At 35.1% G+C, this 14,075-nt stretch overlaps 1 protein-coding gene across 1 annotated transcript in view; it reads right to left on the bottom strand.

Moving 5' to 3' along the window:
* The window catches only part of LOC127868496 (UDP-GlcNAc:betaGal beta-1,3-N-acetylglucosaminyltransferase-like protein 1), a 33,598-nt gene that overhangs the window by 19,292 nt on the left and 231 nt on the right, over positions 1–14,075 (bottom strand). The window contains exons 2-4 of the mRNA XM_052410317.1: positions 5,626–5,742; positions 2,373–2,472; positions 970–1,034 (exon numbers count right to left, since the gene is read on the bottom strand). Of these exons, the coding sequence (XP_052266277.1) occupies positions 970–1,034; positions 2,373–2,472; positions 5,626–5,742 (282 nt within the window). The remainder of the gene's footprint in view (positions 1–969; positions 1,035–2,372; positions 2,473–5,625; positions 5,743–14,075) is intronic.

The following is a 14,075-nucleotide window of genomic DNA, read 5'->3' as shown; positions in this document are numbered from 1 at the left end:
AGGAACTTAGCTGTTTACACAAAAAGGCGCAGACATTTGTTTAGCTATATCTATAAAGTGATTATGAACATACTTTAATTTGTTTGAATGCCATATAATATAGGTACTAACAAAACAAAAATGTTGAGCAATATTAAATTATTATAAAAGCAAAAATAATCAGCAGAATAAACAATTAAAACTTTGCCGGGATTCAAAATATGGTCCTTTACTCCAAATCTAATTTGCAACCACTGGGCCTTTCAGGCTTTAAAATATAAATAAGGTCATATTTATTTAGTTCATATTCTCTTCAAATGCTTTATTCGTTATACACATATTTACAAAATTTATATTTAAATTGTATGACTAGATTTATCAAAATATATTTGCAATATTTGTTCCAATTCTCTAAGTCATAAGTGTAATTTATGTTTATTCAAGTTTTAAAGTGAATGACATTTTATTTTTTTAAATTGTTTAGCTGAACCAGTTTCTTTAAAGTTCAATTCTTACATACCTCCTGATAAATTTCTTACCATTTTTTTCTCATTCCCTAAATTGCACTGTGAAAATCTTGTGATCATCACAGCAATTTTTTTTCTTAATCAGGATAAGTACCGGTGCCAGCCCAATTGGGAAAAATAGTGCCAAAAAAACTGAAATTGGGAAATTAGCGTTGTTCAGTCTTCAAATTGGGAAATGTATGTTTTTGATTTGTTGCTAACAAATACTTTAAAATGAATAGCTTAGTGATGTCAAGTTGTCAGTATAATTTAAACTTAGGTTCAAGCCATAGAGCTGCATAGTGAAATGAACTAAATGTTGCATTTAACTACAAAAAAAACAACAACAACACAAACACCTTTGAATCGGATTTTTTCAGACAGCAATTGGGAAATTTCTTATTCTTTTCCCATTTGGAAAGTGCAGTTTTCAAGTACTTTATAAAGAAGGAAAAAATCATTGTTACCAATTAAGCAAGCTTACCGAATCAAGAAATGCAAGGTACTGTCCTTTGCTTTGGCGTACAGCCTGATTTTTTGCATAACCAACTGTAAAAAGAGCCAAGATACAACATTTTAAAACAAAGTCATGCCTAATTTACGTTTTATCTTATGCGTTAATGCTTTTGATTAATAATATAAATAAATTAACAACTTAACACATAACATATGCATATACCTTTCTGTACATAACTTATAAATTCTTAAATAAAGTGAACAGTTTAAACATTATGCTAATGGGACACTTGGAAAATTTGAACCTTTTTGTATTACATAACAATACAAATAAATAGTTGGACAATTTAAGCAATCCTAGGAAAGTGTAATTTTTTACTTTGTTTAGTTGTTATTCTATTTGAAGCAACTGTTATGACATAACAACCATATGTCTGGAAAATATCAAACCATGAGACATGATTGCATGTGTCATCAAGGAACAGCTAAAATATTTTACAGGGGTTGATAATGCAGGGCTACTCCACCTCAATAAGCAAATGGCTACAAAGTAACAAATTTTGCTTATTATTTAAAATATAATATTTGGCTTCAACAGTTTCTTAATTGTGCCCCACTAAGCAGCCAAAATGATAAAAAACTCTCTATTCTACAATATTTTTTAGCTTAACCATTTCCCGCTTTGAAGTGAAATGAAAGCTTCATGCAACCAACAAAAAAACAGAACAGCCTGTGATTTAATCACAGTGTGCTCAGTTTGTTTTTGCTGTTTGCTTATCATCAGTATATTTGGTTTGGAAATAAAGCCTTTAAAATTCAGCAATTAAGGTCTTAAATTTAATTTGATTTCCAAAGAGACTCGTGTCCAAGTGATTATCTTAGTGGCAAAGGATTAGGAGAATTATAAGCCATGGTGGCCCTTCCAAACACACCTTTGAGGTCGTCATGGCGTATTGGATATGGTTACCGCCTAGTGATCGGGAGGTCACCGGTTCAATCCCCACTGGGAGCGTCCCTTCGATCTACCCTTACACACCAAGTAATGGGTCTAGTCCGAGGAAACAGACTTGAGAGCGTTTCAATAAGCCTATGACTTTCAAAGTAATCGAGCTTAAACAAGAGATTGCCAAGCAATATGGTCCCCTACCTGTGAAACTCCACCTTTGCCAGTAAATTTTATTTGTTGCCATAGCAACCAGAATTCTTGACGTAGGAACAAAATGAAATGACGTGCATAATCTCCATATTGCTATCTATCCATGTTTCAAGTGTCATAAAAATATATTAAGACCTTTTAAAGTTATCACAGGATCCAGAAAAGTGTGACTGACTGACAGACAGACTCACGGACACACAGAGCGCAAACCATAAGTCCCCTCTGGTTTCACCAGTAGGGGGACAATAAATAGGTTGAAACTTAACTCCACACACCTCCTCGTGGGGTTGCATCATGGTGACCGCTGGCCACCAGCTGAATGTCTCTCTGCTTCAGCCGTGGAGCCCATGTGTCCACAATATTCTCAGAACCGTCCTGAATCAACAGCGTATAAGAATGAATCACATTGCTAAAGACTTAGAGAAAATATCCAAATTGAATTCCAGACAACTAACGGTCATTGAAATATGTTGCAACAATCAAAATTCAGCTATAAGACCTTCAGTTTTGATTGAGGTAGATAAAATGTACTCATAGCTGTCAAGAACTATCTTAAAAATGCTGGTCTTAAGTTGCCTGATGTTCAGCCTAATTTTCTAAATTGGAACATCAATTATTTGCCCAAGGGTCTTCTGAATAATATTATATATTTTTAACCAGAGCACCAGAGGAAAATTTCTATTAATAGCTTATACAATTTAGCAAATATTTATTGATCATGCACTTCTTTAGTTGTCAATTCCCTATTAAATATTATATGTTTATAATTTTCTTTTTAATGTAACCTTTATCTACAATAATTCAAAAGTTATTAATCAACATGTTATGCCTTTCTCCAATTAAAGGTAAATAGCCAATTTCATGGCTATAAGCAATATTCCCCAAATAAGAGACAAGCGGGCATGAATGGCCCAAAGTTGCTCACCTGAGAAACAAAGGAACTGACCTGTTCTGTGCAGCCCAAAATATCATTAGAACAAATGGTCTGACCAAAAATTCCCTGCCCCCTGAGGGCCATGTTTTTCAAAAGACCAGAACCATTGTCAAACTCATCCAAGGCATCATTAATACAAATGTTCTGACCAAGTTTCATGAAGATTAATGGACAATAACTGTGACTTTCAGAGTGTGAAGAAGTTTTTACTATAGTCATATAAAGAAAAATGTCCCCTTCCCTGGCAGCCATGTTTTTCAACCAACAAGAACCATTTTTTTTAACTCATCCAAGATATCATGCAGACAAATCTTCTGACAAAGTTTCATTAAGATGGAACAATTAATGTGACCTCTAGATTAAAGGTTTTACTACAGACAAATAAAGCTATATAAGGAAATATGCCACGACCCCTGGCAGCCATGTTTTTAAGCAAATGGAACCATTATCAAGCTTGTTCAAGATATCATTGGGACAAATCTTCTGACCAAGTTGCATAATGATCAGACAAGAATTGTTGCCTTTGGAGTGTTAACAAGGTTTTACTAAAGCCATTAAAGCAAAAATGCCGGCCACCTGGCCAGGGACCGAATTTAACCTATTAAGGCACTTGCATTTTTTTGCAAATTGATTTTTTTTTCACTTGCAAAATGAAAAACTTACTCATAATTTGGGATTTTTAATATTTTTTATTTAAAACTATACATTTCTTGTACCATATTGCTTAAAATTGTGCATAATATGTTGGCTACTTAAACAAGAATATCAGTAAAACTGATGGATGCTCCCCGATGATGCGCTTTGTCAATCTATGTGTTAATCATTAACACATAGATTGACAAAGCGCATCATCGGGGAGCATAATGACCACCTAAAAAAAATCTATTATTAGCCTTGGTGACCTTCACCTTGACCCCAGTGACCTCATCAAAAGGTAGAGGTCTATGCAAGGTACCTACATGCCAAATATGAAAGAGATCAGTAAAGTATTGAAGGCGCTATGAGAAACTGTAAAAAAAGTGTGATGGAAATCTATTATTAGCCTCGGTGACCTTGACCTTGAACCCAGTGACCTCAAACCTCATCAAAAGGTAGAGGTCCATGCAAGGTACCTACATGCCAAATATGAAAGAGATTGGTGAAGTGTTGAAGGCGCTATGAGAAACTGTAACAAAAGTGTGACGGAAATCTATTATTAACCTCGGTGACCTTGACTTTGAACCCAGTGACATCAAACCTCATCAAAAGGTAGAGGTCCATGCAAGATACCTACATGCCAAATATGAAAGAGATCGGTAAAGTATTGAAGGCGCTATGAGAAACTGTAACAAAAGTGTGATGGAAAATCTATTTGTATTAGCCTTGGTGACCTTGACCCCAATGACCTCAAACTTCATCAAAAAGTGGATGTCCATGCAAGGTACCTACATGCCAAATATGAAAGAGATTGGTAAAGTATTGAAAGCGCTATTAGAAACTGTAACAAAAGTGTGACGGAACATCTATTTTTATTAGCCTTGGTGACCTTGAACCCAGTGACCTCAAACCTCATCAAAAGGTAGAGGTCCATGCAAGATACCTACATGCCAAATATGTAAGAGATCGGTAAAATAGTGAAGGGGCTATAAGAAACTGTAACAAAAGTGTGACGGAATATCTATTATTAGCCTCAGTGACCTTGACCCCAGTGACCTCAAACCTCATCAAAAGGTAGAGGTCCATGCAAGGTACCTTCATGCCAAATATGTAAGTGATCGGTAAAATAGTGAAGGCGCTATGAGAAACTGTAACAAACAGTTATCTCAATAATTATAGGCATGGACCCACATTCAATATTCAGCAATAATGACTTGTAACTCAAAAATGTTTAAAGCTGCTGTCAGCATGGCTTTCTCCGTAGTTTTTGGACTTTTAAGTTTCTTTCAGTTTTTGCTGTCTCAGCGTCCTCGGACGCCAGCCTCTTCAGAAATTAGTCCATGATTGACGAACGTTTTTGAACATGCAGACGAAATTTTTGTTAGAAAGTCGCGATTGTCGAGACGCTTATTAGGGAGTCCTGATTATTGAAAGTAATTATCTCTCAATACTTAAAGGATTTATGGAAAAACAGGTTTGAGAAATCGGACATTTCTACTCGCAGAAAATTGCAAGCTTTATATTTTTCAACTTGCTGTCGATAAATCTTGCTCGCATTTTGCGAGTATGTAAGCTTCGGTCCTTGCTGGCGGTCATGTTTTTCAACCAACCAGAATCATTTTCGAAATCTTCAAATATATAATTTACACAAATCTTTTGACCTAATTTCATGAAGATTGAACAATAAATGTGGCCTCTTTAGTGTTAACAAGGCAAATGTTGACGCCCCACAATGCACAATGCACAACAAACAAAAGGCAATCACAAAAGCACACCATAAGCACATTGTGGTGAGCTAAAAAAAAGCACTAAACAGTGTGGAGATGGCAACCTGTACTAGGTAATTTTACAAACAACTCATTATTTACATAATTAGACTTAAGAACTAATGAAAATATTTAAATAAATTGGATTACTTTTTTCATATAGCAAACTGGAAAAAGAAACAACATACGTACATGACATTCATCAAAATAGACTGAAAGTTCCAGGCGTCCTGGGAAGCTTTGTCTAACCACAGAGTCCAGGCAGGCGTCTAACCACTTGTCTGCATTGTGAACTGGCAAAATTACTGACTAAAATGTGAAAAGAACTATCTATATATCAATTGATTTGACTCAAGAAACTATACAAGAAGGCAAATGCTTGTTAATAACCACAATCTCTATTAGATAACACCAGCTTTAAGTATCAAACAATTAAAACTTGAATTACTGTTTTAAATCGCTTCATGCAAAGGGGGTTTAAAACACTCTTACCCCTGATTCATTATCAAAGTAAATCGGCATTGAAAACAATTTCAATAAAATGTACCTTAGCAGACAGAAAATGAAAACATGAATGCCACAAATTGACTCCTGAATCATATACTACACACATCATTTTAATGTGCCGCGTCTTAAGTATCAGACAACACTTTAAACAATAAGTCTTTGAATAAGGGGATAGGTTTTCAATGGATTCGTATACAAAGAAATATGATCAATCTAAAAAGATATTAAACTATCAAGTTAGTGATGTATCTTCAGAAAAGTGTCAAACATAGTGAGTGAAAAAATATTGTAAATATGTTTTATCCACATAACACAAATTATCTCTACAGATTACAGCCTTAGAAGACTGAAACATGAGTACATTGAAGACATATGTGTGTATGTAGATATGTTATCCTGCATCCACACAGCACAAATCAAACTGTTGCGGTATTTATTATATTTAACCATGAAACTCCAGACACTTTTATCAGGATAAATATACTTGTTAAATCCCCTTATTTCATAAAATTAAAAAACATGTCAAACAAGGTACCCAAATTGCATGGAACATTTTTACATGTTTACTACAGTAAGCATGTTAATCACAATGAAAATAAAATCTCAGTGTTGTTCCTCTATAAAAACCAGCACCATTGCCAATCAGACCATTTAAATTTCCCAATTTCAAAATAAAAAAAATCCCAATTCATAACAAAATCCCAATTTGCAAAAAAAAATAGTTGCAAACACACATTTAATGCCTTTTGTCAAAACAACGTAGTCTACACAATTGGTCAGTATACATGTACATTTTTAAAAATAAAATGCAACATTTATTTAGTTTCTCTAGGCAGCTCTATTGCTTGAACCTATGTCCATGTAATATTGACAACTTGACAACACTTAGTTATCAATTTTAAAGAATTTGTGAGCAAAATATCAAATACACCAATTTCCCAACGTAAAGACTACAGGTCGTGAATTTTCCCAATTTCAGGTTCTTTTGCGAATTTTTTTTCCCAATAGTGCTGGAACTGGTACTTTTTCTAATCGGGATCAAAAAGTTGCTTGAGCCATACTCTTTATTTATTGTTAAGTAATATGTGTCTTGTTCTGAGAAAATTGGGCATAATGCATGTGCGTAAAGTGTCGTCCCAGATTAGCCTGTGCAGTCCGCACAGGCTAATCTGGGACGACACTTTCCGCTTAAACAAGATTTTCGCTAAAAAGGGACTTCCTTTAAACGAAAAATACCATTAAAGCGGAAAGAGTCGTCCCTGATAAGCCTGTGTGGACTGCACAGGCTAATCTGGGACGACACTTTACGCACATGCATTATGCCCAGTTTTCTCATAATGAGACACATATGTTACCATTTTCGGCTTGAAATGACAGCAAAACAAATTTCTGGTACTGATTCTCATTCGCCCATTTATAAAATATAAATGACTTTTAAAATTGGTGATAATGTATCAAATATTGAGTCCAGAGCATAGTTGTCCAGCGCCCTCACACTACTTTGGGGGAAGGGGTCCGCAGCCCTTAAGAGGGGGAATTTTCGCAGCATTTCCCTTTTTGGGGGATTTTTTTACTTACTCTCTCATTATTAAATTTGTACATGTTTGCACTATATTCATTGCATTTTTCATAATTTAGTATGTTTGCAAAGATTTAATTGAAATAGAATTGAGATATAATAATCATGAGACACATCTTTCTATTAAAAAAAAAATTTTTTTTTTTTAGGGGGAATTTTTGCCCCCAAAGGGGAAAAAGTATACTTTTCAGGTGGGGGACTGCCGCCGAATTTCGGCGGCAGATTTAATAGATTGAGGGCCCTGTTGTCAGATGTTGATTATAGTAACCCTTCATCGACTGTCCAGTCTACTGACACAAACCTTGTTCAGTCAGAGGCAGGTTATCCTACAGAACATGAGGCTCATAGTCCCAATTTTCGACAGTTGATACTTTGAAGCAAAACTTCAGCTAAAAGAGTAAGTTTAATCTATTGACACATTTTTTAGTTTTAGTCAGTGTTTTTTTTCACCTTTACGGGAATGGTGGCCGGGCCCCTACAAAGGGGAAAAACGCGCCGTTTTTTATGACAAGGGGAAAATTAAAAAAAATCACTCTTTTAGATGTAATGATAATTATTTTATGAATACACAATGTTTAAATGTATGAATGTAATATTCACAGCTGAATGTCTCGTTTTTTTTTTCTTAAATATTTATCAATGATTTTTTCAACATTATAAGTTTCTGACAGTTCATCCTTTATGCACAGTCTTAGTTTTCCTAACAATTTTGAGTCTAATTGGGATTTTTTAAACGATAAAATGGCAAATTTGAGAATTTTTTATAAATAAAATGGACCAAATTGGAATGTGTTTATCAAACAAGAGGGCCTGAAAGGCCCAAAGTCGCACACCTGAGATAACAAGATATTATTGGGACAAATCTTCCGACCAAGTTTTACGAAGATCGGAAAATAAATGTGGCCTCTAGAGTGTTAACAAAGTTTTACTATAGCCATATAAGGAAAAATGCCCCGCCCCCTGGCAGCCATGTTTTTCAACCAACCGGCATCATTTTTGAACTAGTCCAAGATATTATCAGGATGAATCTTCTGACCAAGTTTCATGAAGATCGGACAGTAAATGTGGCCTCTAGAGTGTTAACAAGATTTTACTATAGACATATAAGGAAAAATGCCCCGCCCCTTGGAAGCCATTTTTTTCAAGCAAACATAACTATTTTCAAACTCATCCAAGATATCATTGAGACCAATCTTCTGACCAAATTTCATGAAGATTGGACACTAAATGTGGCCTCTAGAGTGTTAACAAGGTTTTATTATAGCCATATAAAGCCATATAAGGAAAAATGCCCCGCCCCTTGTGGCCATGTTTTTAAAGCAACCAAAACCATTTTTGAACTCATTCAAGATATCATTGGGACAAATCTTCTGACCAAGCTTCAAGATGATCAGAAAATAAATGTGACCTCTAGAGTGTTAACCAGGTTTTACTATAGCCATATAAGGAAAATAGCCCAGCACCTGTGGTGGCCATGTTTTTCAACCAACCGGCATCATTTTTGAACTCTTTCAAGATATTATTAGGATGAATCTTCTGACCAAGTTTCATGAAGATCGGACTATAAATGTGGCCTCTAGAGTGTTAACAAGATTTTACTATAGCCTTATATAGCCATATAAGGAAAAATGCCCCGCCCCTTGACGGCCATGTTTTTCATGCAAACGTAACCATTTTCGAACTCATCCTAGATATCATTAAGACAAATTTTCTGACCATATTTCATCAAGATTGGACAATAAATGTGGTCTATAAAGTGTTAACAAGGTTTTACTAAAGCCATATAAGGACAAATTCCCCGCCCCCTGGCGACCATGTTTTTCAACCAACCAGCATCATTTTCGAACTCATCCAAGATATTATTGGGATGAATCTTCTGACCAAGTTTGATTAAGATTGGACAATAAATGTGGCCTCTAGAGTGTTAACAAGGTTTTACTATAGCCATATAAGGAAAAATGCCTCGCCCCCCCTGGCGGCCATGTTTTTCAACCAACTGGCATCATTTTCGAACTCGTCCAAGATATTATTGGGATGAATCTTCTGACCAAGTTTCATTAAGATTGGACAATAAATGTGGCCTCTAGAGTGTTAACAAGGTTTTACTATAGCCATATAAGGAAAAATGCCCCGCCCCTTGGCAGCCATGTTTTTCAAGCAAATGTTACCATTTTCGAACTCATCCAAGATATCATTAAAACCAATCTTCTGACCAAATTTCATGAAGATTGGACAATAAATGTGGCCTCTAGAGAGTTGACAAGACAAACGCACAACGTCTGAGGGACAATAAGCGATCACAAAAGCTCACCATGAGCACGTTGTGCTCAGGTGAGCTAAAAATATTGACACAATATAGATACATCAGGCCTTTTCCTGGCCAGTTTGTAAAAAAAAAATGCAATTAATGGAAAAAGTCCACTGATTTAGGGTTCAATTGCAAACAGAGTACTTGTTAAAAGGGCCTTGGGTTCGAGCCATGTGGGCAGGTTTCCATTAAACATCACTTTTATCAAATATATTACACTAGTTATTATATTTTAGTCGCTTAAAATTGATATAATGTATCATGTTAGCGTAGGCTTACAGTTTAAATGAGGAACTTAGTGATATTATGGGCATCTAACAGTGTATAGATGTTTATTGCAACCGTTGTTTATTTTTGGTGCTTTCACTTCATGTACACTTAAATTTGTTAATGAAGCATCAACATATTAAAACAATATCCCGGAAAAAGAAAAATAATTGCATTTGAATATCAACCGTTCTTTCGTTTTACAAATGACGACAGAAATGATTTGATTTATGATGTGAATCTAAATTTAGTTTTAGTGCAGATTGGTTCATACAACACAAAGACACTATTTTGTTTTACGAATCATTTCGGCTTAGAGGACTGTCCAGTCATGTAAAATATTGACTAAAAGATATATGTTTTATAAATGACTGGTAGCAAGATGAGTTGCAAATAATTGGTCAGTAACCACATTTTAAATAACTCTTTTGACCTAATTCTTTTCAGCTCAATTCAACAGTGAAAAATGCCAATAATATCACTTTAACTAAATGTCCGAAATTGTTAACGCTCGAATAGTATTCCGTTTTAAAACGTGAAAACTTGGGTTTACGGAGGTTTCGTCACACTGCAGTTTCGTCACACTGAATTTATTGTAGAAAACGGGTAGAGGGTTCGTCACAATGGTAATATATAGGTGTGAATAATACCGGGAAACTTTAGTACCTTTGATTGACACCTTTCTTCCGTTATCAATCAACATGTTTTTTTCTTGTCTGTTAAATTCGATAAATTGAAGTATTTAGTTACTATACACATGCAATTAAATGACATAATACAATGTTGATTATGATTCACAAAAACCATTTATTCAAATACAACACAATATTACACAATACATTAACATAAAAATCTCCTTAATAAACGGTACAATAATATACTTACCTTTAGGCATCACATACATTTATTTCCAAACATTAGGCATCACATACATTTATTTCCAAACAATGTTACACCAAAAATAAATATTTACAACTATGTACACAACAACGCTTCTGTCTCTTAAATGTCCTTGTTCTTTTTCAGACATCTTCGTCGTGGATTGGGTCATGTGTTGAATCGGGCCCAAGGCTTGCGATGTTGCTGCATCGCCTCAGAAGTTGAGTGGTGGTGATATCATCGTCCTCATATTTGTCCCAGGTGTCGAATAGTTTTCCATGGACGTCCTTGTATTTCCTTCTATGGACATGGGCAATCGCGTGCTCCGGCACTAGACGAATCGTCAAGTCCACTGTCGCCGCCTCACGTCGTAGAAGGGGGATGAGCATGTAGAATCCTAAGTCAGCACGCCCGGCTGGCGTATTGATTCTTCGATGCCAGCCTGAAACAATATTGTTAATTATGTTAGGCGAAATAAAAATGCTATAAACAATGTTGTTTATTACGTTATCAGGGGTTTTTCTGCACTGTCTGCGCCTCCGGACAACGGAGGCATTCCCAAAGCAAACGGACCCGTTCCCAATCGAATTTTGATTACATATTTCCAAATTCCAAAAAAAATAATTCTTTCAAAATCGTAAAAAGTAAACATAATTTATATCGAAAGAGTGACTTCCCTTCATCCGCAACGTAATTAAGCCTTAAGCGACTCAGATTTTAGCAGGTGTATTTTCCGGATACATCTGCCAACATTGACAGCGATAAGGTTCGAACTGTTCCGCATTATAACAAGTATATAGAGCCGCACAATACACATTCTAGTCCAAATCTGTAGACGCTTATTTTCAATCATGGCTTCGCACACTAGTAAATATTAGATTAAAACAAGATGTGTTTGTGAAACACAATGTCCCCCTATATGATGTTTGATCTTGAAGGATAACCTTGACCTTGTGAAGGATGACCTTGACCTTGACCTTTCACCACTCAAAATGTGCAGCTCCATGAGATACACATGCATGCCAAATATCAAGTTGCTATCTTCAATATTGCAAAAGTATTTATAAAATAAGCGATTTTGGCCACATATATTTGACCTCTGACCTTGAAGGATGACCTTGACCTTTCACCACTCAAAATGTGCAGCTTCATGAGATGCACATGCATGCCAAATATCACGATGCTATCTTCAATATTGCAAAAGTATTTATAAAATAAGCGATTTTGGCCACATATATTTGACCTCTGACCTTGAAGGATGACCTTGATCTTGACCTTTCACCACTCAAAATGTGCAGCTTCATGAGATACACATGCATGCCAAATATGAAGTTGCTATCTTCAATATAGCAAAAGTTATTGCAAAATGTTAAAGTTGGCGCAAACAGACCAACAGACAGACAGGGCAAAAACAATATGTCCCCCACTACTATAGTGGGGGGACATAAAAACACGAAAAATAGACGCTAAAGGATGTGTAACGATATCATCGATGTTTTTGAAACGTTAAGAATCTTCCGAAATTACTGCCGCGAGTAACCCTGAACAGACAGGCTCGGACGATACGCAGCAAAATGTAACAGCAACAGAAGTCATGCCAGGGCCGTCAATCACAAAATCGGCAACTGAATCCTCAGAGCCTTGTAAGAAAGTTGTAGTTCGATCGTCATTTTATACATTAAAGTATGAAATGAAATACCCATGGCTCTATTTTTGCTCGGCCAAAAAATGTTACTGTAACTTGTGTTTGGGCAGTGTTTGTTTTGCATGTGTTTATATAAAGAAAATTGTTAAACCACAGACTTATTTAAGCATGATTAATTCTTTGTTTTTCCCAAAATGAGCCGTTTCACGAAACAAAAATTCCCAAAATGGGCAATTTTGTCGATAAAAATTCCCAATTTGGTCAGACTCCTTTTCCCAAAGTAGGCAGAAAAACCCCTGGTTATGTAAATATATATATATATATATAAAACACAATAACATCAATTGTTCTTTGAATAAAAGCATATCTTCAACATCGTTGTTAGTCCTTACTGTTTGTCTATAGACGCTCCAGTTCTCCAGCTTCTACATGAATCCACGTGCGCTCAACGTAAGTGACGACATTCAGAAGAGGACCGCCAACCTGGAATAAGCAAAATTTATGACATATGCGTACAGAACATTTTAGTTATTGTATTTTTTATAATATATAATGTTATTAACAATAGAAGACCATTGAAGTAATGTGTATACCATAAATAATTATGAGGTAAGTAATAATTATTATTAGTACCTCTTCAGCCTGTAGCATCATCTGTTCGATTCGCCGTGCCGTATTCTGAAGACATGATTGGATTTTGTTGTTGCAGTGAAACAACTCCCCTATTATATACTTTTGTTTAACAGACGTTATTTACTCTTTATGTATAAATACACACAGTTTGTATAATCCACGCTGCCAATTTAAGCCAACTTCTTTAATTGCCAATTAAAGGCGTGTGTCGCTAATTGATTGTTTGCAATGCACTCATTAATATGTTTGCACTATCAAGTAATCAATAATTGAAATATCTTATAATCGTAGATTGGTAGTCGATAGGGACGTGTTTTCATGTGCTCCACAAATATGTGTTTTATTCATATATTACGCGCACAGAAAAAGTTGATATTATGGTAGAAAAAAGGATAATATGCAAAGTGTAATGCAAGTGTTACATTTTTCGCATAAAATCAACAGTAAAGACAAAAAAGTTACTTTTTAAAGCATATTTATTAAAATCATAGGACATTAATTATTGCCTGTTACATGTGAATATATTTCTATTTAACTATAAAATAACACTGACAAAATTTTACAGTTTTAGCTGGTACTACAACTACTAAAATAAATACGCTTCATTATAACAAACAGTACGCTGTTTAACCTAAGTCAAACATAAATCATTTAAATAATATATACAATTAAAACTATCATTTGTTACAAAACTCAACTCAATAACGCTAAAAAATAACATAAAGAAGCATATATCCCAATATATATATTTACAACATCATATTCAATTGCAATATCATTTTAAGCTATACAATATATCAGTGTGACGAAACCTCCACTGCCCT

The sequence above is a fragment of the Dreissena polymorpha genome, chromosome 2 (assembly GCF_020536995.1).
Source record: "Dreissena polymorpha isolate Duluth1 chromosome 2, UMN_Dpol_1.0, whole genome shotgun sequence".
Taxonomy (NCBI): domain Eukaryota; kingdom Metazoa; phylum Mollusca; class Bivalvia; order Myida; family Dreissenidae; genus Dreissena; species Dreissena polymorpha.
This window is presented reverse-complemented; position numbering and strand designations above follow the sequence as displayed.